We start from the raw sequence: 23,688 nt of genomic DNA, 5'->3' as shown, positions 1-23,688 counted from the left end.
TTTCTTAACACACATACCGATCAGCTAAAATGTTATGACCACTGACAGGTTAAATGAAGAACATATTGATTAAAGTCATGGGATATACAGCGGATATAGAAAAGAGTCACCCCCCCCCCCCCAAATAATCACATTTTGTTGCTTTGCAGCCTGCAATGAAGACAGACACGGTTATAGTATGAAGGGGGAGATCTCATCGAAGGGCATAGCTCTGCTCTGAATACTAGCATGTTTATTCTCAAACTGTTGAAAACCAGCATTTTGGAGCAATAATACCAAACTCTATATACTGCAGAGCTGATTAGTTAAAATTAGAAAATAATAGCAGAAGATTGAACTTGTTGCCATTTACAGCCAATCAGGTACACCAGATTTTCTTGGTTTCTCCTGAGATAAGGATGGCAAGTAAAGTATCTGCTGGTGCCTGCATGTCAGGTCTGTGTTCTGATTTTAGTGCCCTGAATTCATAGATGCTCTGGCTTCCTTGATAAAGAACCTGACCACACTCCTCCAACCTCCTCAGCCTCACTATTGCCGCATCACTATGACTGGCGGTCCCACTGGCCAATTTTGGAGTTTAAGAGGTGGAATGTGGGAGGTGGCTCTTGGCCTAGGTAGTTTATCATTATTTCCATACCACAGCTCTCAGCTCTCCAGGTTCATCAGGCATACTGAAATGGAAGACTTTATAGTACCAGTGGCTGTTTCATTTTTCAAAGGATTTATAGGCTATAACATGCTCATTGCCTTAAAGAAGAACATCGTTTTTTTTTTTTTGTTTTACAGTTACAGTAGCTGCAGACTTTTAAAAATCAGATACTTGCCTTGAGCCTAGAGCTGTCTTCTCACAGATGGTTCTTCTTACTGCTGCGGGTCCCCAGTGCCACCATCTTGAATACTGAAGCTGGCTTTGATCCCTGCTGTGCAAGTGCCAGCTCACATGGCATCCTGTGAATGGCCCTGCAGCTTCCTGGGACATGTGACATGTCTTGGGATGCTGCGGGAAGGGGGCAGGGCAGGGGCACCATTCTTGCCTAGGCGAGGTTGCTAAAGTGGGAGCAGGTGCCAATAAAAACTGAACTCATCTTCCCCCCATCAGCTCATTTACAGGCTCAGATACAGATTGGGGGGAGGGAGCGAGCCAGCGGTAATTCACTTTTTGAGTATAGCTCCCCTTTACGCGGCAAAAACTGGTAGAAAGTGTAGGAACTAGGAACATCAAATACTTACTACTGTACTTGTCAGAACTTTAGCTCTGAGATAATAATCAGTATATAATTTATGAAAACAGGCGGGGATCTGGATTTAAAGAGATTCCCTACTAATCTTCATAAATCAACAGATAATCAGAGTTCTTTATTTGCGCTAATTTGAAGACAAAATAAAAATAATAATGTACAAAAATATATATTTATTAATAATAAAATCAGTGCAAAATGGTAATGAAATATAATAGGTGATGATAAATAATAAATCAAAATAACAGTACAATGATCTAATCAAAAATAATGCATAGAAATTCGAACCAGCAATTATTTTCAAATATTAATGAATTAGGACTAACTGTCTAAAAATGCAGCATAGGAAATGCTCAGTATCTCAGCAACAAATAACAACGCCTATGCAAATCGACCACGTGATATCTCAACAACCAGATATTCAAAGCTCAAAGTGTACCTTGGAATGAATTGATTCAGAATACCATGTACAGGATAATCCAATAAATTTAAAATATATCTGAGGTCAAGAACAAATATTCCACTATGTTGTCTACTTTGTCTTATATACCCAGCTAAACCATTGACTAGAAGCTGAAAGCAGCTTCGGGGATATTTCCAAAGAGAATCCTCCCCGCAGAGAATTGAAATGAAGATAATTTATACTGCAGTTAAAATTATTTCACATCAACTCCTGTGCTAACCATAACTGGTACCAGACTAAAGGGTTTAGCTGGAGATATAAGGCGAGTACAAATTGCCTGCAGAAAAATTAAAGTTATACATAACCACTATAGATTCTTTGGTGTCAGTGATATCAGCTTTCAGTTAGCTCACTTCAGTGTGTGTCTGTGTCCGTCTGTTGTTTTCTTGTCTCCTGTCTTATGTGTCGTCTCTGACCCAAACTAGTTTCAGATTCTGCACTAGAACGGTTAGATCTGCTAGAAACATTCTTGGGATCAGACATTTTCTGTACATGCAACTGACAACAGCACTTTCAAAACCAAGAAAATAACAAATATATTTTTCTATCTGTTTCAAATATAGGCAAATCTCACTAGTGCCTCCAAAATATGTCAGAACTTGTCAGAACGTTTGCTCTGAGAAAATAATCAGTATATAATTTATGAAAACAGGCGGAGAACTGAAATTTAAGAGATAACCTACTAATTTTCATAAATCAACTGATAAAGCTCATTATTTGCAATGACTTATTAATACTTATTAATAAGTATATATATTTTTGCACATTATTTCTTTTTATTTTGTCTTCAAATTAGTGCAAATATAGAAATTTATGAAAATTAGTAGAGAATCTCCTAAATTCCAGATCCCCGCCTGTTTTCATAAATTATATACTGATTATTTTCTCAGAGCTAAAGTTCTGACATGCTCAAGTAAGTAATCTAGTGTACCAAACTCTACCTACCATATTTCTCTTATGTTATTTGTAACTTCTCATTATAATTCTTCTGGAGAAGCCAAAATGCAAAACTATACAAATTTTATAGGTAACATATTCACTTCTAAGAAAATGGCTTTTTTAATTTCAAATAAAACTGTTTTTATTGTGTAGTGATAACTCTGCCTTTTTTATGTGTTTTATTAAAGGTCTTCATGGTGTAGACAATGGAATTCTGACATTCAATCAAGTACGGATCCCCAGAGAAAACCTGCTCGACAAGTTAGTATATCAACATCAATTTCAGTTTGGCAGCAGTTATGTGTGGATAGGAATGGGTTTTAAGGATGCTTAAAGATCAGAGTTTTATAAGCCTGATGAAGTTGGATGTGACTTCGTTGTCTATTTAGTTGTCTCTTTAAAGTAGAAATATAGGCAACATTTTTTTTATTTCTTTTTGGATAGAGCAAGGGAGGGTTATAACCCCTGTCAGAGCTTTTTTTGCCATTGCGGTGATTTCCCTTCACTTCCTCTGCCATAGCCAAACAGGAAGTGAGAGGAAATCCCTGCAAATTAACCACTTTAGCTCCGCCCTATAGCAGAAATACTGTTACGGGGCAGCAGCTGTGCTCAAAATCACACACATATATATATATATATATATATATACATGTGATTTTGCATTTCCGATGAGGGGGCGTATGCGAGACGCGTGCGTGCCCTACCCACGCCGCCATTCATGGCCACAGCTGTCAATCACCGGGACCCAGCCGGATATTACTCGCCGGCGCCCGGTGATTGCTGAGGATCTCTGACGGGGGGGGAGAGCTGTCAATAAACAAAACAGTTCTCCCTGTCAGTTCCGGCATACTGCTTTGCATGGTTGCGCACAGCACAGCCATGCAAAGCAGTGTGCTTAAAGTGAAGCACAAACACAGGACATCAAGTAAAACTGCACACAGTTAACCCTTTGATCGCTCCACATATTAACCCATTCATGCCCAGTGCCATTAGTACAGTGTCAGTGCTTTTTATTAGCACTGATCACTGTATTGGTGTCACTGTAGATGTCAGTGACACCAACTCAGTTCCCCCCAGTGTCAGAATGACCGCTGCAGTCCCGTTATAAATCGCTGATCGCTGCCATTACTAGTAAAACACAAAAAAGCCCAGTATATATACCGCTTTTACCACTTATGAGCAAACCAATTAATTTACATGTATTGGGATTTTTATTTAGCAAAGACATGTAGCAGAATACATACAACAATATTGTCTGTCTTTTTTTGTATAGCGCAAAAAATAAAAACCGCACAGGCGATCAAATACCAATGATAGAAAGCTCAATTTGTGGGGAAACAAAAGATGTAAATTTCATTTGGGTGCAGTGTTGCATGTCCGCACAATTGTCAGTTAAAGTAACACATCGCTGCAACACAAACAATGGCCTGGTCAGGAAGGGGGGTAAATCCTCTGGAGGGCAAGTGGTTAAGGGAATTCCTTGGGGCCCCCAGGTCAACAGAACTATTGTCCCATTGGAAAGTTTCTCCTCCTATTACATTTCTGGGAACAACCCAAACTTTGAGGATTTTCTTTTACTTTCACTTCAAGATAATGGTAAACAGTACAAATAGAGAGGGTAAATCTCCCTAACAGGGGCACAGACAGCAATAAAAACTGACAGGTGTTCTCATCCCTCTGCACTCTATTCAAAACAAATGTTTTGCCTTTAGTTATACTTTAATGCACTATGAGAATACATCTGGTGAAAGCACAGGCCTTTGTGGTATGTTGGTTAGTGCCTTAGGTTTGTGAAATGTATCAGTAAATAAATGTGCTAATTTTAAATCCTTTCTAATTGGGCAAATTATTCTGTTGGGTGTGAAATGTTTAATTCTCTATGTTATGACTATAATTGCAGAAATCATGGATAACTGTGCAAATCATGGATAACGCAGGATTAGACGATAATGACTGATGTTTAATTCATAACTTCTTGTGTTTATTATACTTTTTTTTTCTCAATTTAAAATAATAAAACTTGAGACTCAATTTAGATAATAAAACTTGAAAAACCTCGAAGCAAACCAACATTTCCTATTCTACATTGATTGGTTGTTATCACATTGATATAGACCTTTCAGGATAGGGAGCACAGTCAAATATGATAATAATATAATCCTTATTTCTGCACTTTGTACTGCCGACAAAGTACTGCTATGTGTTTATCTCAGCAAATAAGTCTAATAGTAGTTAATGCATGTCCATGAATATCCTCATGTTCCTCTAAATGTTTGGTTGTTTGAATGACTTCCATAGCAAACCAGTATCTTCAGATCAAACATTCAATAATAGCTGTCAAAAAATAAGGCTGCAGATGACAACTTGTAGTTATCATAGGGCTTCTAAATCTCCCATCCAATCAGGAAGTTCTCTAGGCATGTTTTTATGAGTTTCATTAAGAACGTATTGCCCAGTGTTTGTGTGAACAACTGAGACCTGCTATTTGTGTTGACCATATTAGTTACAGTAATCTAACTGATCAGATGATTGACAGAGAAAATAGGTTTATCTCACAGACAATCTTAAAGCCGTAATTAACTCAAAACCAAAAATTGAATATATTGTAGCTTACCAATCGTTAGATATGGTGGCTGTATCAGCTTTCTTTTTAAGGCTTTTTCCCCTCTATTTTCACTTGGTGATCTGGCCAGTAACACATCTCCTGTATTAGAGTGCTTCCATGCTGGATGAAGGAGTACAGGGGACATATTTGGACAGCAGCATTGTCAGTTTGGGTAGAGGGAAGTGTTAGATGGACTAGCAGATTTAAATGCACTAAAAATTGAATTGAACTCCAGCTAATACATTATAATCAGTTACAGCAAACAGGTTTTTTTTCCTTTTGGGATAAAGGTTTTACATAAATAAATAAAACTGACCATTGTAAGCACCCCTGTCAGTGGTAAATGGTTTGTCTCCACTCCATAACTGTTACATCTGCAGGAAAGCTTGTTCTGTTGAAAAACAACAGACTTACTGGCTAGAATATCAGGTGAAAATAAGGAACTCCTTAAAAAGAAACTAATGCAGCAATTACATCTAAGGTTGGTAATCTGCAATATAAATAAATGTTTGTTTTGGGGTTTAACACCCCACTATATGTTATGTGTTCCCATTCACACAGCATACCTACAGATTAAACAAAAAAGCATTTAAGTTTTAGATGTTTCTAAGGAGAAGCTGTCATGCCTGGTTCTAAGAATTTCTGGACAGTCTCAAGTGTATTTGTCCCTATTGTCCATCAATACCATGCAATGCAGGAGGGTGGTTTCTAAATGTTTTATTAGGACAGACAGTGTTCAGATTTATTTTAGTAAAGAAGAACTGTGAACACCATACATATGGGGTTCATTTTGCTGAAGATTACAGCACAGCTCCCTCCTAACCATTACAAATCAGAAAGAGCATGTAAGGATTTTTAAGGAAGTAAAATCACTTTAAAAGGTAACCAGCAAATTTTCAATATATTTTAGGTTGTGCTATGTTGATGGGAACATGAAACAAATATAAAGTAGATGTTATCCTAGTTTGACTGCAAGAGTGGAAACTTACTGTAAATTTTATTTGTGTGTAGAAAACAAACTTTAAACAGGGGTGTGGACATTTTTGGAAAAACTACTTGTCCAGGGACTAAATTGGGGTTCCAATCTACTTGTCCCTCATGACAATCTACTTGTCCTGATGAAAAAAAAATACATTTTAACCAAAACCATATTTAAACCTGAGGTGCTTTTAGGAATGTTAAAAGGGGCTTTATGGTGACTTAAACATTTTAGATTTTTAACATTGCTCTGTTTATCTTCTCCTCCCCTCCCTACCTGTCTCCAGCTCTGCACCCAGGGACTAGCAGTTAGGAGAGAGACCTTACAGTGTAGTGAGCACCGATTGGGTGCTTGTCAGGAAAGGGGAGTATCTGGCTTATCCTTTATCAATTTCACTGCCAGGGCTGTTTTTGCATTTTTTGCACAAGTTTAGAAAATCATTTTAGGCTTGAAGATAACACAAAACTCCCAAACATTATATCTTTTCTGAAAGCAGACACCCTAGAAAATAAAGTAGTGGTAGTTCCAATTTTTATGTCACATGATATTACCACAATATTTCAGTAAACAATGCGCTTAAGTTAATTTTAGGGCACAAAAAAAAGCAATACATTACCTTATGTTTTGTAAAATATAAAAGATGAGGTTGCATCAAGTGAATAGATGTCCAACATGTCAAACCTTAAATTTGTGTGTGTTCGTGAAATGGCGATGAACGTCAGTACCCTATATTTTCTATAGGCAAAACTTTTAAAGCCCCTTATAGGTCACCAGTTTAGCGTTACAGAGAATATCTTGTGCTAGAATTATTGCTCTCATTCTGGTATATGCGGCAATATGTAACATGCATATCGCAATCGATGTTTTCATGCGTAGGCGCACCAGCGTGTGCTTTTACGTATGTGCATATATGTGGGGGGGGGCTCAATTTTTTTACTGAGGGAATGTTAAATGCAACTTTCATTTTTTTACAATGAAAAAAAACCTTTTTTTTTTACTTAAGGTTTTTTTTTCTTTTTAAATGTAAAAAATTAAAGTTACACCCAAGCATATAACATCCCCTCAAAAGAAAAAAAATTGAGCCCCCCCCCAGCCACCCACCTCCAAATATACACACGTACAAACGTTGGGGTGTCTACGCATGAAACCATTGATTGCAATACACGTTACATATCGCGGCGCACGCCAGAATGAGGGCAATCATTCTAGCACAGGACATCCTCCGTAACACTATACTGATGTCCATTAAGGACTTTAAAAGATTTTTGGTGACAGGTTCTCTTTATTGAAACATCCAAGGTCTAAAAGACCCTGGATGTCTCCCCTGTAATCCACTGGATGTAATGCAGTGCACATCGCACTGCATTACATTCTTTCTTGGCCTCTATGGCCGGGAAATTTGTCAACAGGAACCTGGAAGTGACATCATATAGTCACTTCCGGGACAGGACAAGAAGGTGAGGGGAGCGGATGTGTCTTCTCTCCTTCCTCCCCTCTAGGTGGCGGCGGTGAATCGGTCCCGGGCCCGCAGATGGGCAAGCGGAGCCTGGGAGACATCACACGGGGGGAGGGAGCTTCACACGTGGGGGCAGAGGCTGGCACTGTGGGCTCTGTGGAAGCAATCGGGCGGCAACGCTTCTGCCTGAATACTTCCACCTGACAGGTGAGCCCTGCTGCTTGCCTGCAGCAGGGCTAAAGGTTGAAAGAAACTAATTGCCCTGTGCCCGGAATTACATGTCCCGGGCATCAGGCGATATAAATTCAACATCCCTGTTTAAAGTTTTTACATACTCTAAATAACAGTAGAATAGCTAAACAAGCCACCCCTGACCTCTCTAGCTGCTTGTAATATGAATTAAGTAATTTTCAAAGATTACAAATTTAGAATTGAATTTAGAGTTGTATTTCAGTCTATTTTTAATTACAAGCCACTGATGTTTGGTAGGCTGGCAGACTGCCATGATTCTACTCTCTATAAAAAGTAAGGCAAAATGCACAGTGACTTTCAGTGGCTCTATTGTAATTTGTAAAGATGAATTTCTCCACAGTGCCTATAACTACTGGTGTTAAAGAGGGCTTGATTAAGTTGCTTTTAATGCTTGTTGAGAATTTGTAAATAGCTTAATGTGCATAGTCTGGGCACAGGTTCACTTTAAAGTCAGACTATTCAGTTGGGTGTCAGCAGTAGACAGACAGACCTATCTAGGTTTCCCAGCTGTATATTAGAAATACATGTAGATCTTATCATTTATTGGTTCTGTAGATTAGTCAAAGGATCAGTCAGTACAGGGCAGGTAGCAAAATGAAGCTAACTCTTCACCCCTATTGCTTAGATAAGTATTCATTGGACAATTCTACATTACAAACTGAGCATGTAAGTAATTCTACGTGCAATACATGTAATATCCCCTGATTGCAGAGGCCTGGTATTCTGTAAGCCTGCAATGCCACAGACTAAACATTATCAGACTTTACATCAGTCTTGGTCTAATTGCACATCTGCATTTGAAATTGCACGCAATTTCATTACAGGTTATTGATGTACTTGTACACTAATATTGTGTGCTTTAATGCATGTTAAAGCTAGTTTTATATACATTTTTACATATATATATATTTTGCTTTAATTTTTAAAGCAAACAAAAACATGAGGATAGGTTAATTTTATGTGTGATTATTTATTCCTATGGGCTTGAAAGTATTAGTTGTAGAACATAAAATTTAAAGAAAAAAATCAGTGTTGTGAACTTTCTACACTGAGTTTGTTATACCAAAGTTCTGAAATGTAGCTATGGAAGGGACTTATATTAAAGTGCTGTAAAGCGCACAACACGCCTTTTCTGTGCTGTTTAATTATAGATAGTTCTGAATATTTGTTAAAAAGATATCTGTTTCTCTGATTGATTCACCCTCACCGCGCAGGAAGCATTGATGGAAGTGTAATTTGTTACATAGCACAGAATGACTGGATTGCTGCAGTCTAGTCCAGGGAGAACTTAAAAACCTTGCGTTCCTATTCATCTGCAGCATTGGTATCAATAGATGCTCTTTAGAAAGAATTACTTCTACCATACAAAATGACATTGTGACACAATTGCACCACCGTTGTTTGGAGCTTACAACAATGTCATTCTAAATATGCCATGCTTGTAACAGGGAATGAGTCTGCAGGGCTCTTTCAATTAATTGAATAAATTAATTCATATTCTCAGTATTTTGCTGTGGAGGGAGCATGACATTTGCCAATAAATAGACTATTTGTGATAATTTGCATCTGCCTGAATTTCAGGTAGCATTGTGCAGACATGTAAAGACTGTATGTATTAAAAAACTTTATGAAACATAGTCAGTGTAACTGGGTTATCTATATTGTGTACACAGATTCAGTATGCTGTTGTGTATACAGTGGGTGATACTTGCTCTTAACATTTGAACTCAAGGCAGATATAAAAGACACAATTTAATGCAGTTTTATATTCATTAATACAGAATTAAATGTAATTTTTATTGCAAGTAGAGTTAGTACCTTTAATTTGCCTTGGAATCAGCCTCCTGTTGTCCCTGTATAGCAGAGCTCAGATGGGAAGAAGAGCCAACCAGTTGTGCTTACAGTGTTCATGTACTAACAAGGAGCATACTGATAGGAGGAGAGAGCATTATAACAAAGTTTAGCTTATTAGTCTAATACTTCCCCTTTCAAGATCCAGTCATAGACTGGGGAAGGGAAGAGACCAGTAAGATTTTACTTAACTGCTGCAGAGAAAAATCAGGTCTGTTCCTCTGCTAGACAGGGATGTGCCATCTGACAGAGCTGTGTAAATCATAGAACTTAATGGAGTGGAAAACAAGCCCTTCAGTGGTTAAAATAGCTTCTTTATCTGTATTTCATCTGTTTATTTAGCTGTTTGTCTGGAATTGATATTTAAGATTATTTCCAGGAAACTCCCTGTGAGACCACTATTATATCTCAAAACTTCTAAACCCTTATAAAAAAGGACAATTGTAAAAGTGACGGAATGCGGCAGTGAAAAGTGGGTATGGCTAGCAAAAAATGGACATGACCAGATGGGTGTGGTTTAAAGATATAACAGCAGCAGCTGAGATAAGAATCCCACTTCAGACTAGAAAATTTATCATAATATGGACAAACACAAATTGTTCGTTAGTAAAATTATTTATGTATTTGATTCTACAGACTAAAAATTGTAGCTAGCAAAACAATTTAAAGTGATTGTAAAGGTCATTTTTTTTAAATTAAAATAAAAAAAGATACCTTCTCTGTACAATGGTATTGCACAGAGCAGTGGCTTACCTCCACATCTGCAGTCCCCTGCCAGCATTGTCTGCCTATCTTCTCTGGGTGTCAACTCAGTGGTGAGGGTCACCCCTTAGCTGGGCTATGTGTATCCATAGACGCACAATGCATGGCTCAGCATGCCCCCTGCTCCTGCCTCAAGGGAACCTATGGCTCTCGCTGCCTTCAGAGTCTCCTGTGTGACCAGGAAGAGGGAGCAGCGGTGCTGCAGACAGGGACAGTGCTGGATCATGAGAGGACACAGGTAAGTGTTTTAATGATGGGGGAAGGGGGGGGGTAGGTAGTAGAAGGTTTTTTTACCTTAATGCAGGGAAAGCATTAAGGTAAAAAACATTTTAAGTTTAGAACTACATTAAAGGAGGAGGTCACTACATCCTAGGATAAGCGTTTCTATTAATGTATAAAATCTATTTGTTCAAAGGAGCCTGAATTCCTTCATACATGCTAAACAGCAGAGATGAATGAATCTCCTCTGCCACCTATTGAATTCTGACAGCCACCACCATATGCTAACAGAATACTCATCAGCTGCTGCATCTGATGGGACTTTCCACCCAGCTCCAAAATTGAACACTTGACTTTTGCTGAGCGAGCTGGTGCCAACAGGGGCATCCTCCGCTTGATTTTGGCTAATTCAGCAGGAATTGGCTGAAACTTGAAGTGTGCATGGCAGCCTTTAGATCACTGGTTAGTATATGGTAAGACTGCCCAAATTAGAGACATCTAATAAAATGATTTCTAGAAGTGGTCACTGAGATACAAAAATTGCTAACTGATTAAGGAACCCATGGCCACCTCTGGAGGAACCCCAGTGTTCTGTGGAACCATGGATGTGAAAGGATGATATATTTATAATGATGCTTCCTGCTTTTTAGTGTTAATAGTAGTTTTTTTGTGTAGCCAGCAGTTATTCCTGGCAGCCTACCAAAAAACGTTAGACATAAGTGTGTCTTTTTTTAGATTGTTTTGGGAGTTTATTAGTGTTGTATCTATACAAATGTCCTATTTGCCATATTTTGTTGTACAATAATGCACATACTGTGAGATATTGGGTAATGTTAACACAGCATAATCCCTGTGGCTTTGATATATAATGAAACCAGATAAGAGATGTGTCATGGCTTTGCAGGAAATACAACGTCTTCCATATAACACATTTCATTTTCTGTTTCTTGACAGTGGTGTTTTAATTATCACAGTAATATAAGTTTATCTTTCTTCACTTTGCCTACTTTTACATTACCTAGTACTTCATAATTCACTTTGAGTTTGTTAATATTGGTAATTTAGTTGTTTATCAAAATCATCTTTTGTTTTAAGGACAAGGGCAGTTTTAGTATAAAGTGCATTAGCCCACTCTCATAACAGTCTCTGTTCATCCCCTCTGGAATTTATCTTCTTTAGCACCACCTCACGGCTCTGTAAGCCCCAATAAACTTGAACAGGGCAGTACTACAAATGTCTTTAGTTTAAATGTAAGGTCCCATTCGGCCAGTTTATGATGAACTTTCAGAAATTCGAGCCATGGGTGGCCACTTTGGCACGCCCCTGCCTGAAATCCTTCAATCTGAAAATTGAAGGAGCTGAGTGGATAATTGTTGGCCAAACAAGGACTGCATCCAATCAGATATAACCACTGTTCAAGTGCCAGCTGTCAGAAGACAATAGTCGACAGGAAGACTCCACCACCCACGCTATTTAGATGGATGAGGGAATTGATTGATTTCTCTCATTCAGCCCACAGGGCCAGCCTAAGGGTACTCGCTGTGCAGGTGTAGCTAGTAATGAACAAGACTTCTACATGGAGGATTATCTGAAGACGCAGTGTCTGTATTGGTGATTTAAACAAGCAGTCGAGGCATTTTGCCCCACTCCCAAGGCACACAAGCAAGGTGGATACATTTATCTCCCCAGTTGTTCTATTGTATGTTGACAGTGGGACTTCTCTGCTGTCAGAATACACCTATCGGCGCTACAGCCGATTACATGCATGCAGCTATCAAAGAAGGACTGTTTGACAGAAGCTGTTCTAATGATTGGCTTCTGTTGATCCTGGAGTGCTACACACAGATCGGAATTCATCCAGTCCCTGCTAAACTGGCCGATTTTTGATCTGTGCGTACCCAGCCTAACTCTGTTTCTCTCTTTATGACCTGCTACAACTTGCTTTTACTGACTTGCTTCAAGTTACAATTTTATAGACTTCACCACCCTTTTCCAATCAGTGTGCCTTTTGGGTTCTCCTGGCATGGGAAAAGCAGAGTACAAACTTGCCTAAAGCCATGTTTTTTAATCATGTATAGACACATTCAGGAGCATTGAGCATTTAGGCATTCATTTGTTTTATTGACCAGAATAATAATTAATTCTGGCCATTGAAGTGAAAGAACAACATAGCGTTTAGGTGCGTTGGACTTTTTTCCTGCCCAAATGCTCCTCTCCTGAATGGGATTTTGGTGCGTTCAGATTTCCTCCCCCCAAACACTCCTTCTAAACGCCTGGATGGTAGCCAAAGCTGCTTGCTCTGGGGGCACTTGACAGGAGGGAGGGGCAAGGAGCACCGGCGGGGGCCCCAAGAAGAGGAGGGTTGGGGCTGCTCTGTGCAAAACCACTCCACAGAGCAGGTAAGTATGACATATTTGTTATTTTTAAAAACATGTCTTTAATATCACTTTAATAAGCTACAAAAACTAATTCTCATGGTTTTGGTGTGAGTGTGTGTTTGTGGTCAGGGTGACTGAACTTATGCAGGGGCAAATAGGCACTGGGATTCATGTGCCTGCATCATCACTGAGTCAGCCACCCAGTCCAGGAAAGGAAGGCTGACCCCAAATGATAAAAAGATAGCACCATCCTTCTGAAGAAATAGGCAGATGAATGCGGAGGTGCTGTGCTTTGTGTGTGTGTGTGTGTGTGTGTGTGTGTGTGTGTGTGTGGGGTAAATTCCTGTAAATGTCACACTCATACATTACTTAACATGAAATAATATATAATACACTTGGTCCACTTTCATAAAATGCTATGCATTGTGTCTTCCTTAGGTTTGGCTCCGTTTCTTCTAATGGGAAATACAGTTCATCCATTCAAAACACGGGTGCAAGGTTTAATGCTATGCTTGCAGCTCTCACACCAACACGATTAGCGCTAACATTCCAGGCTCTCGGCGCTATGAAGGTATTTGTTTTAAAAAAACTAATCCACTAATCAATGGTAGACAAAAAGTGACCCTTTGGAGATTTACCAAAACTGGTGCATTCAGAATCTGGTGCATAGTAGCCAATCAGCTTCTAACTTCTACTTGTTTGATTATACTATGGCAATAAAACCTGGTTTCTAGGCAGAGTTTCACCAGGTTTTGCACTCACCAGTTTTAGTAAATAACCGTCTTTCTGTGAATAAAATCTGTTTATGATGTGCACATGCGTCTAACAACCATACACATGTAAAAGAATTTTAAAAAAATTGCAGTAAGGGCCCCCGCCATTGGATGCCATTGATGTTAATGGTAGAGCTACACAATATATGCATCCTGGTGATCTTATAGCAGGAGAAGCACAGAAAATAAAAGTTTTTTCATGTTTTATTTCGAGAAAGCAGTTCTGCAACTAGAGTCTGTAGAAAAGGTTTTTTTTTTCAAGACTGGAGTTCTTGACCTTTTATCAAAGTAAGTTTAGATTAATATTTCAGTTGGTAAAAGTATAAAACCTCCTAGATGGTAAAAAAGGATGTATCTGTTTTAGCCAAGAGAAAAAAAGGGGTGTGTGGGTCTTTAAAGGCACATTGAAGGTTACAAATTATCTGCAATCTAGTAGATGTCTAAAATGACAAATAATTTTTATATGACAAACAAAAAAAAATCATTGTTGATCAAAGTACACTACATATCGTCCTTTACGAATAATTAATACAACATTATACTGCTGCTTCACTCCACATAATGGTAGATGCCAATGATATCTTTCATTTTAACAGTATGTTTCGTATAGGAACAACCCAATGTGTTTTGAGCAGTTGTCTTCTTCTGGGGTGCCTGTCATATATTGTCTGAAATATAGTATATGCAGGGCTTGAAAAAGCCGCTTGCCCGCTCGCCAAATGCGAGGAGAAATTCCTGTGTGGTGAGCAGCGAGCACGAATGATGGATGGAGCGGCTGCACCTGTGCTCCAAGTCTCATTGTGAAGCCGAGTTCCGGTTTCCAACGATTTCCGGCTTCTTCGGCACCCCCATTAGACTGGCAGCGCCACTGAGGGGACAGGTGCAGGAGAGGTCCGCTCTTCTCCGCTGAGAGGAGACACCCTCTCCACCGTTGTGGGGGACTCGAGGAGAGGTCTGCTCTCCACCGCCTTGGGGGACCTTGAAGTATTTTTGGGTATGGTCTGTGGAAATTTTGTTCAGTTTATGTATGGTTATTTGTACATTCTTTGTGTACGGTACGAGGTCCATCCTCTACTCCTACAGTTTTTATAAAGTTTAATCTTTTATTAAACACCCTATTGTACATGTTGTATAGCTTTTAGTAGTACCTGAAAACTTGCATAGTGCTTTCTCTTGGTGTCTGTACTCAATACGGTAATAATAATATGCCACGTTAGCCATAGATAGTAGAAAGGATGTGAAAATGTAAGCAACACCTTTTTGCTAGCTAACCTAATATACTTTAGTGCAAGCTTTTTAGAATACCGAGGTGTCTTCATCAGACATGGTGTCATACCTTTACACATCAGTGACATGAACATACACATAGTATATGCAACAAATGGTCACCAGGGGATGCCTCTGGCAGTCTGCCAGGATTCGGTGACAATTGTCCTATGTCTATGGATAGACCTTACATCCAGTTATTAACACGTTGTGTCCTTTTTTAATACTTTAATGACAGAAAATGTGTTATGTGACTTTCTAATATAATAACAGAGATGCTGTGAATACACATTACACATTTACATAGGTTTCATAAATTAGGTTCTAGGCTCAGTCTGCCCTCTTATCCACTATGAGACTTGATTATGTAAACCAGCTTTCTATTAGATTCTATTCTAAAGAAAAATGTAATTTAATGAGCTTTAAGGGGGTGTGGTTGGGGGCAGGGTTAAGTCGGGCCAGGGGTGGGGTTGGAGGCGGACCTGGGCAAGGTTGGGTGGGGCAACTGGTGGAGAGTAAGGTTTGAGCCTGGCTAGTAGGTCTAGACTCAAAATTTTAAGCCCTGGTGTATGTATATCAAAACCCCTATTTCAACATACATACAGCATCACCAATGCAATGCCAACTTTTAGAATTTCAAAATACAGTGGGGCAAAAAAGTATTTAGTCAGCCACCAATTGGGCAAGTTCTCCCACTTAAAAAGATGAGAGAGGCCTGTAATTAGCATCATAGGTAGACCTCAACTATGAAAGACAAAATGAGAAAAAAAATCCAGACAATCACATTGGCTGATTTGGAAAGAATTTATTTGCAAATTATGGTGGAAAATAAGTATTTGGTCAATATCAAAAGTTCATCTCAATACTTTGTTATATATCCTTTGTTGGCAATGACAGAGGTCAAACGTTTCCTGTAAGTCTTCACAAGGTTGGCACACACTGTTGCTGGTATGTTGGCCCATTCCTCCATGCAGATCTCCTCTAGAGCAGTGATGTTTTGGGGCTGTCGCTGGGCAACACGGACTTTCAACTCCCTCCAAAGGTTTTCTATGGGGTTGAGATCTGGAGACTGGCTAGGCCACTCCAGGACCTTGAAATGTTTCTTACGAAGCCACTCCTTCGTTGCCCGGGCGTTATGTTTGGGATCATTGTCATGTTGGAAGACCCAGCCACGTTTCATCTTCAATGCCCTTGCTGATGGAAGGAGGTTTGCACTCAAAATCTCACGATACATGGCCCCATTCATTCTGTCCTGTACATGGATCAGTCGTCCTGGTCCCTTTGCGGAGAAACAGCCCCAAAGCATGATGTTGCCACCCCCATGCTTCACAGTAGGTATGGTGTTCTTTGGATGCAACTCAGCATTCTCTCTCCTCCAAACACGAGGAGTTGTGTTTCTACCAAACAGTTCTATTTTGGTTTCATCTGACCATATGACATTCTCCTAATCCTCTTCTGGATCATCCAAATGCTCTCTAGCAAATTTCAGACGGGCCATGTACTGGCTTAAGCAGGGGGACACGTCTGGCACTGCAGGATTTGATTCCCTGGTGGTGTAGTGTGTTACTGATGGTAGCCTTTGTTACATTGGTCCCAGCTCTCTGCAGGTCATTCACTAGGTCCCCCTGTGTGGTCCTGGGATTTTTGCTCATCGTTCTTGTGATCATTTTGACCCCACAGGGTGAGATCTTGCGTGGAGCCCCAGATCGAGGGAGATTAGCAGTGGTCTTGTATGTCTTCCATTTTCTAATTATTGCTCCCACAGTTGATTTGTTCACACCAAGCTGCTTGCCTATTGCAGATTCAGTCTTCCCAGCCTGGTGCAGATCTACAATTTTGTTTTTGGTGTCCTTTGACAACTCTTTGGTCTTCACCATAGTGGAGTTTGGAGTGTGACTGTTTGAACTTGTTATCAGTATAAAAGACACCTGTCCACAAGTTTAAACAGGTGTCATTGATACAGGTAATGAGTGCAGGACAGAGGAGCCTCTTAAAGAAGAAGGTACAGGTCTGTGAGAGCCAGAAATCTTGCTTGTTTGTAGGTGACCAAATACTTATTTTCCACCATAATTTGCAAATAAATTCTTTCCAAATCAGCCAATGTGATTGTCTGGATTTTTTTTCTTATTTTGTCTCTCATAGTTGAGGTCTACCTATGATGCCAATTACAGGCCTCTCTCATCTTTTAAGTGGGAGAACTTGCACAATTGGTGGCTGACTAAATACTTTTTTGCCCCACTGTATATACATACATAATATAAGGATCAAAAAACATAACAGCCATGTAAAGTTAAATTCTGCAGGTGTATACCTCCATTGGGTACACGCAGAAGACCAACAGACTAACTGGCTGGGAGAGGGTCAGAAGAGTTGCAAATAACACCAACAGTGGGACTCTAAAAGCAAAAGACAAATACATAACATCAAATATAATAATCCAGAAACATCATGGCTGACCAATGGTTAGGGTTAGCAAGCATAAGGAAGAAATGCCTTCTACAGTTAGTTCACCATACAAATGATTTCATAACATCCCCAGGCATATTGGAAGGCATCAAAGTGTCTATTTTCAAAATACTGCTATATATATTATGTTTGTGAAGGTGTTTCTGGCCTCATGTGCTACTTACAACTGATCACAATACAGCTCTTGAGCCTTAACAGCTGTTTTATGGCGCCAACTGTGGTGTCTGTTTGGGCTGAACTGCCCCATATTGTAACCCCCTGCTGCTTCTGGATACTGGTCACACCATATCTTGCACTCCAATAACGTCACTTACACCGTGCCATACATTACCTCATGATGTGGAGTGGTGCCAGGATGGAATCGTCCATGCTCATTCCTGCCAAAGGGTGGAAGAAAGGCAAATCCACTACAGGCAACGGCGGAGTCACCACCGCGCACAGTGTAAGAGTGACACCATACCATCCATTACCAACCTTCAGATAGTGGACAAAAAGTAAGGTCACCCACAACGTATTCCATGGCCCATTCCATGCTTTGCACCCATTCTAACTCAGACAAATCAACAGGTATCCCCATTGCTACACTTTGCACCTCAATATAGTGGGAGCTGACAAAAGAAAAAACACTGTGGATAAGCACACATCTTAACAAATCAATAATTAATTTGCTAAACTCAAACTCCTGCTGACCCCTCTGCTGTAAAAACTGTCCAATGACCAGAGGCCTTTGCAATAGTTAGAACGCCTCCACATCAATCGTCAGCAAAAAGTGCTTTTTCAGGAATAATCAAATCTTAAATCAGTTTTAAAAAGTGATGATATCTTTGACAAACGAAGGTAGGCTGAACACAAAATGTCATAAATAAAAGTCAATACATTTGCTTGCATTTTCCATGAGGCTGCCCCTGCCAGAGATGATTGGTCGACCCAGGGTTTATTTTTGTTCTTGTGAATTTTGGGCAGGTCATAAAATGTGGGCAGTCTAGGGAACTTAGTCCTGATAAATTCCTACATGCTTTTAGGTATAATGCTTTTGATGAAATGCTCCATCGATTAATTGGTAGGACTCAAGTTTGAGTTTTTCAATCCTAAGAACAGATATTGGGCGGTACCATTGTCTGTGTTTTAACATAGCCATATGCATTTTCATAATCCTTGTTGTCCATTATGACTGTTACCACCCTTATCAGCTGATTTAATGGCAATTTGATGATTTTTAGTGAGATTACATCAATTATTCATCTTATTAGGCAGAAGTTAAATTTCCCTAGAGATATATTTTATGAATAGAGCCACACTTGAGCTAATACTCGTGAAGGAAATTTTTGTGATTTCTTTTTTAACATGCAAGATGAATTTTTATCGACAGGGTCTGGGACATCGGACAGCAATGTGTCTACATCAATCCTATAAATTAGATCTGAGGGATTAATTACTTATAAGAGTAATATTAATAATATGTAATATTAACTCTCGTAGGGCTTTACATTCCTGAGTGGTTAGTCTAGGACCAGCCTCCTCAACTCTAGAACTAGTTAGTGGAGACTCTGTTATGAAGCATTTGCAAAATCAGCTTATGGGCAAGTCTTTGATTGTATCAAGTTGATCAAAATCATATGAGGGACAAAAACTCAAACCAAGGGACAATATCTGAATCTTTTCTCTAGTAAATTGGTGATAAATTAAATTAATTACTTCTAATTTGACTTGATCAGATGGAGTCTCCTGATATACTCATCCATTCTCTTGCTTGTTTTTTGTATGTTCCCCTTGTTTCGATTCTAAAAAAAAAATTACAGGGGAAATTGTCATACCAGTGTGTGTTGCGATTTAGATACTTAAAGAATTAGAAGTTTGAAGAATTAGAGACTTTTTGTGTATGATCAAATATAAGTGGTTAGCACTTCTGCCTAGCAGCACTAGGGTCGTCAGTTCGAATCCCAACCATGACACTACCTGCCTGGAGTTTACATGTTCTCCCTGTGCCTGCGTGGGTTACTTCTGGTACTCCAGTTTCCTCCCATACACCAAAGACATGCTGGTAGGTTAATTGGCTGCTGTCTAAATTGGCCTTAGTGTGTATGAATGTGAGTTAGGGTCCTTAGATTGTAAGTTACTCGAGGGCAGGGACTGATGTGAATGTAAAATATATATGTGTAAAACGCTTCGTAAATTGATGGCACTAATAGGTACCTGAAATAATAAAAAATAATATCACGTGAGACCCATCACCAGAACATTACCTGACTCCGTGTGACCAACAGATTGTGACTACCAATTTGTTGTTCAAGTGAGTATTTTTTGTGTTTTTGTTGAGTAGAATATCCATCACCTTTAAAGAAGGTTTTGTTGTTGTCTGTATCCCCAATGAAGGGGGTCATGCTTTCTATTTCTCATGGTGACCATCCATCGTCACTAGAATAGAAGTAATGGGAAATAAAGAAATTAACTGTTGTTACCACAACAGAAGATGGGGGGGAAATCTTCCAATGAGGGTTTTTTTCTTCCTATTGTGCCATCAGGACAGGAAGTAAAGAGAAGTTTTTTCAATGGAATATCAATGAAAACAAAACCTGATTACTCTATCCAAAACTTAAAAAAAAGGCTAGGCTTTAGATATACTTCAATTTATTCTGTCTTTGGAAAAGAAGAGATATACCTTGGAAGTGTGAAAGTAATCTATCTCACAGTAGTGTGACAAATACGGAAATTTGTAACAGATTTATTCACATGTCAGTAACATCTATGTGATTCTGTCACAATTCTGCCAGCACTGGCACTAGCATCTCTTCTGCATTGTGACAGAGTTTTATAGGCAGAAAAGAAATTTTGAAATGTCAGGAAAGTAAAAGAAACATATGAAATATTTGTTCCAGAAAAGACAATTTCTTAGTAGAATTGTTTCAAAGATGCAACACAATAATCACACTTGCAAAACAACAAACAATTTACTTCCAACATTGAAAAGGTCTTACTTACCTCCTCTTTCCTTATCACAGATATGACAATATTTCTTTATGTATGTGTAGTAACCACAACACAGATTAGTAAAAGTAACGCAAATAAGAATTTGTGCAATATACTGTATACAGAATAGACACTGGGTATAGATGACTTTTCAGGTTGCAGAATCAAAGAAAATGTATAAAATTTCAAATTTTATTATTGCATAAATAAAAAGACATAAAATCAATGGCTAATTACATGACCATAGCATACATCTCTCACCACATCTCCAGCATATTACACTGTTCAACAAATTTTTATTTTTTGCCAGTTTTGGAAACAAAAGGATCCATTTCTTAATGAATTTCACATTCTGAGTTCAAATATAACAATGAAATTTGTCAATTGGCTCTAGTTTTTCTGTAAACGGAAAGTTTTCTACTATAGGCGTAATGACTACATAATGCACAATAATTATATAGATAGATGTCTTTCCACAAATATAAAGCAAGTGATATTGACTACATAACAAAGCCTAAATGGCATAATATATTGCATAGGATTACCAAGAAAAATTATAGCCATAAGCTAAGTTGAATCATTTTAATACTTAGGATTCTCACTAGTTTTGTCTTCAGTTTGTGTCGGTTTTGCTTCTCTTGGCTTTTCTCTTGTATTCGAGGAAAGGGCTATCTCTTACAACTGCACGTGACTACACGCTTCAGGTTCTTCCTCACTTGACTCAACCACAAAGGATTCTGGTGCTTTAGGAATTGGTAGCCCCTCTCCATGAGGAACTGGACGTATTGCCGATGGAATATTTGGATAGTGCACAGATAACTTTTTCTTCTTATTAAGCCCTTTTACAATTGGAGGCACCATACAAAAGTAACAATTACTAACATGATCTGTTGGCTCTCTCCAAATCTTTGGCACAGCGAAAGGCATAGATGCCTTTTTTCCATTCAACCATTGCTCCAGTGCCGTCCCACAAGAATTGCAGCATATATGTGGTGCCCAGCTCTTGTCCTGGTCTCCTATCTTGCAGCCAAAATACAAGTTGTAGGCTTTCTTAATCATTCCTGTTATCCTCCTTTTTTGTGAGATAAAAGTTATTTCACCGCAGATATAGCAGAAATTATCTGCTTTATTCACACAAGTTCGAGGCATTACTGAGTAGCCTATATAAGCATAAAACGAAATGTAAAGACGCTGTCGAACTACAATCAGCTAGAGATACTGCAGCTTTTATGCAGTGAAGTGATGCAATTAAAGGCTAATATTGCATCATCTCAGTATACATGCAATTTTCTATTGGTCACCAGTATCAATTGCGCAATATGCAGCTGAAGTTGCATCATAATTTTGAATGGCTTACGTCATTAGATGGGTGAATATATCATGGAAACTAGAGCCAATCAACATTTTTTAGGGTCATTTTCGTTTTCAGCACCCCAAAATTATGTAAGATTAGCTAATTTTATGCCAAAAACTTTTTACCTGTTGAACAGTGTTATATGCAAGAAACATATGTAACAGTACTCATGCGATTGTATGCAAGATGATGATCAAACCTGCCCAATGCATGTCGAGTAGATTGTCATCAGGGGCAAAACGGGACCTTCAAATATAGTCTATGAGAGTAATATACTTATCAGCCAAACAAATGTGAAAACAACCCAGTCTGTGGACTTGGGAGGTGATCAGACAAGGCATGTAAGGATGGAAGCACACGCAGGGTCCCAGGGACAGACACATGCGTGGAGAGTGCAACAGTGTCAAAGTGATTGGTGTGTCCCAGGAACCGACTGCACTGGGTTAGGAATGTCGGTCAGTTACATATGTACAATATATTGCCAAAAGCATTGGGACACCCCTCCAAATCATTAGATTCAGATGTTCCAATCACCTCCATGGCCACAGATGTTTAAAATCAAGCACCTAGGTATGCAGACTGCTTCTACAAACATTTGTGAAAGAATGGGTCGCACTCAGGAGCTCAGTAAATTCAAGTGTGGTACTGTGATAGGTTGCCACCTGTGCTATATGTCCATCCATTCAATTTCCTTGCTACTAAATATTCCACGATCAACTGTTAGTGGTATTATAACAAAGTGGAAGCAACTGGGAACAACAGCAACAGAAGTCGCCAACTGTCTGCAGAGTCAAAAGCTAAAGACCTTCAAACTTTGTGTGGCCTTCAGATTAACACAACAACAGTGCGTAGAGAGCTTCATGGAATGGGTTTCCATGGCCAAGCAGCTGCATCCAAGCCCTACATCACCAAGTGCAAGGCAAAGTTGACACAAGTTAGCCTGCAGTTTCTTGTTTGTGTATTCTTTCCTCCTTGCTGCAGTACTGTTCCTGATTACTTTCACATGTGTGTTTGTCTGTGCTCACCTATGGGCGTCGTCTGCTGTTCTCTGGGTTTTATTTCCTTCCCTTCCATCACTTCCTGTCCAACCTCCTTGTTTGTCTGCCTATTTAAGACATGCTCAGTCTAGGCCACTTTGCCTGAGCAACTTCCTAGTTGTCTGAGCTCCTGTGTGTTGCTATCTCCTGTATCCTGCATTGACTACTCCTGTACCGACCCTGGAATCGTTCTCTGACTGTGCTTGTTTTCCACCTGTCCTGACCTCGGCTAGTCTATCAGATTTCCGTTTGTCTCCTCCCAATATACTCTTCTCATCCTCAGCTGGGCATACCTGGGGGCCGTGACCTGGCCCCAGCTTGCTGCAAGTCCATCCCCACCATCAGGGGCTCTGGTTAAGAAGCAGGCTGGGGCTTAGACTCCACGCCCTGGGGAACCCCAAGTTGACTATCTATAAGGGCTTACAACCACCGGTGCTGACAGAAGCGTCGGATGCAGTGCTGTAAAGCACGCTGCCACTGGACTCTAGAGCAGTGGAGACATGTTCTCTGGAGTGACTTATCACGCTTCTCTGTCTGGCAATCCGATGGACCTGTCTGTGTTGGCAGTTGCCAGGAGAATGGTACTTGCCTGACTGCAATGTGCCAAGTGTAAAGTTTGATGGAGGGGGAATTATGGTGTGGGGTTGTTTTTCAGGGGTTGTGCTTGGCCCCATAGCTCCTGG

General features: G+C 39.5%; 1 protein-coding gene across 1 annotated transcript in view; it reads left to right on the top strand.

Moving 5' to 3' along the window:
* Positions 1 to 23,688, top strand: part of ACOXL (acyl-CoA oxidase like) — a 443,136-nt gene that overhangs the window by 140,547 nt on the left and 278,901 nt on the right. The window contains exons 8-9 of the mRNA XM_089686494.1: positions 2,829 to 2,901; positions 13,581 to 13,713. Coding sequence (XP_089542620.1) covers positions 2,829 to 2,901; positions 13,581 to 13,713 — 206 coding nt within the window. The remainder of the gene's footprint in view (positions 1 to 2,828; positions 2,902 to 13,580; positions 13,714 to 23,688) is intronic.

This window comes from Staurois parvus, unplaced genomic scaffold (assembly GCF_062004578.1).
Source record: "Staurois parvus isolate SC_StPar_1 unplaced genomic scaffold, SC_StPar_1.0 ptg000401l, whole genome shotgun sequence".
Lineage (NCBI taxonomy): Eukaryota > Metazoa > Chordata > Amphibia > Anura > Ranidae > Staurois > Staurois parvus.
Note: the sequence above shows the minus strand (reverse complement) of the source record. Positions and strands in the feature narration are given on the sequence as shown.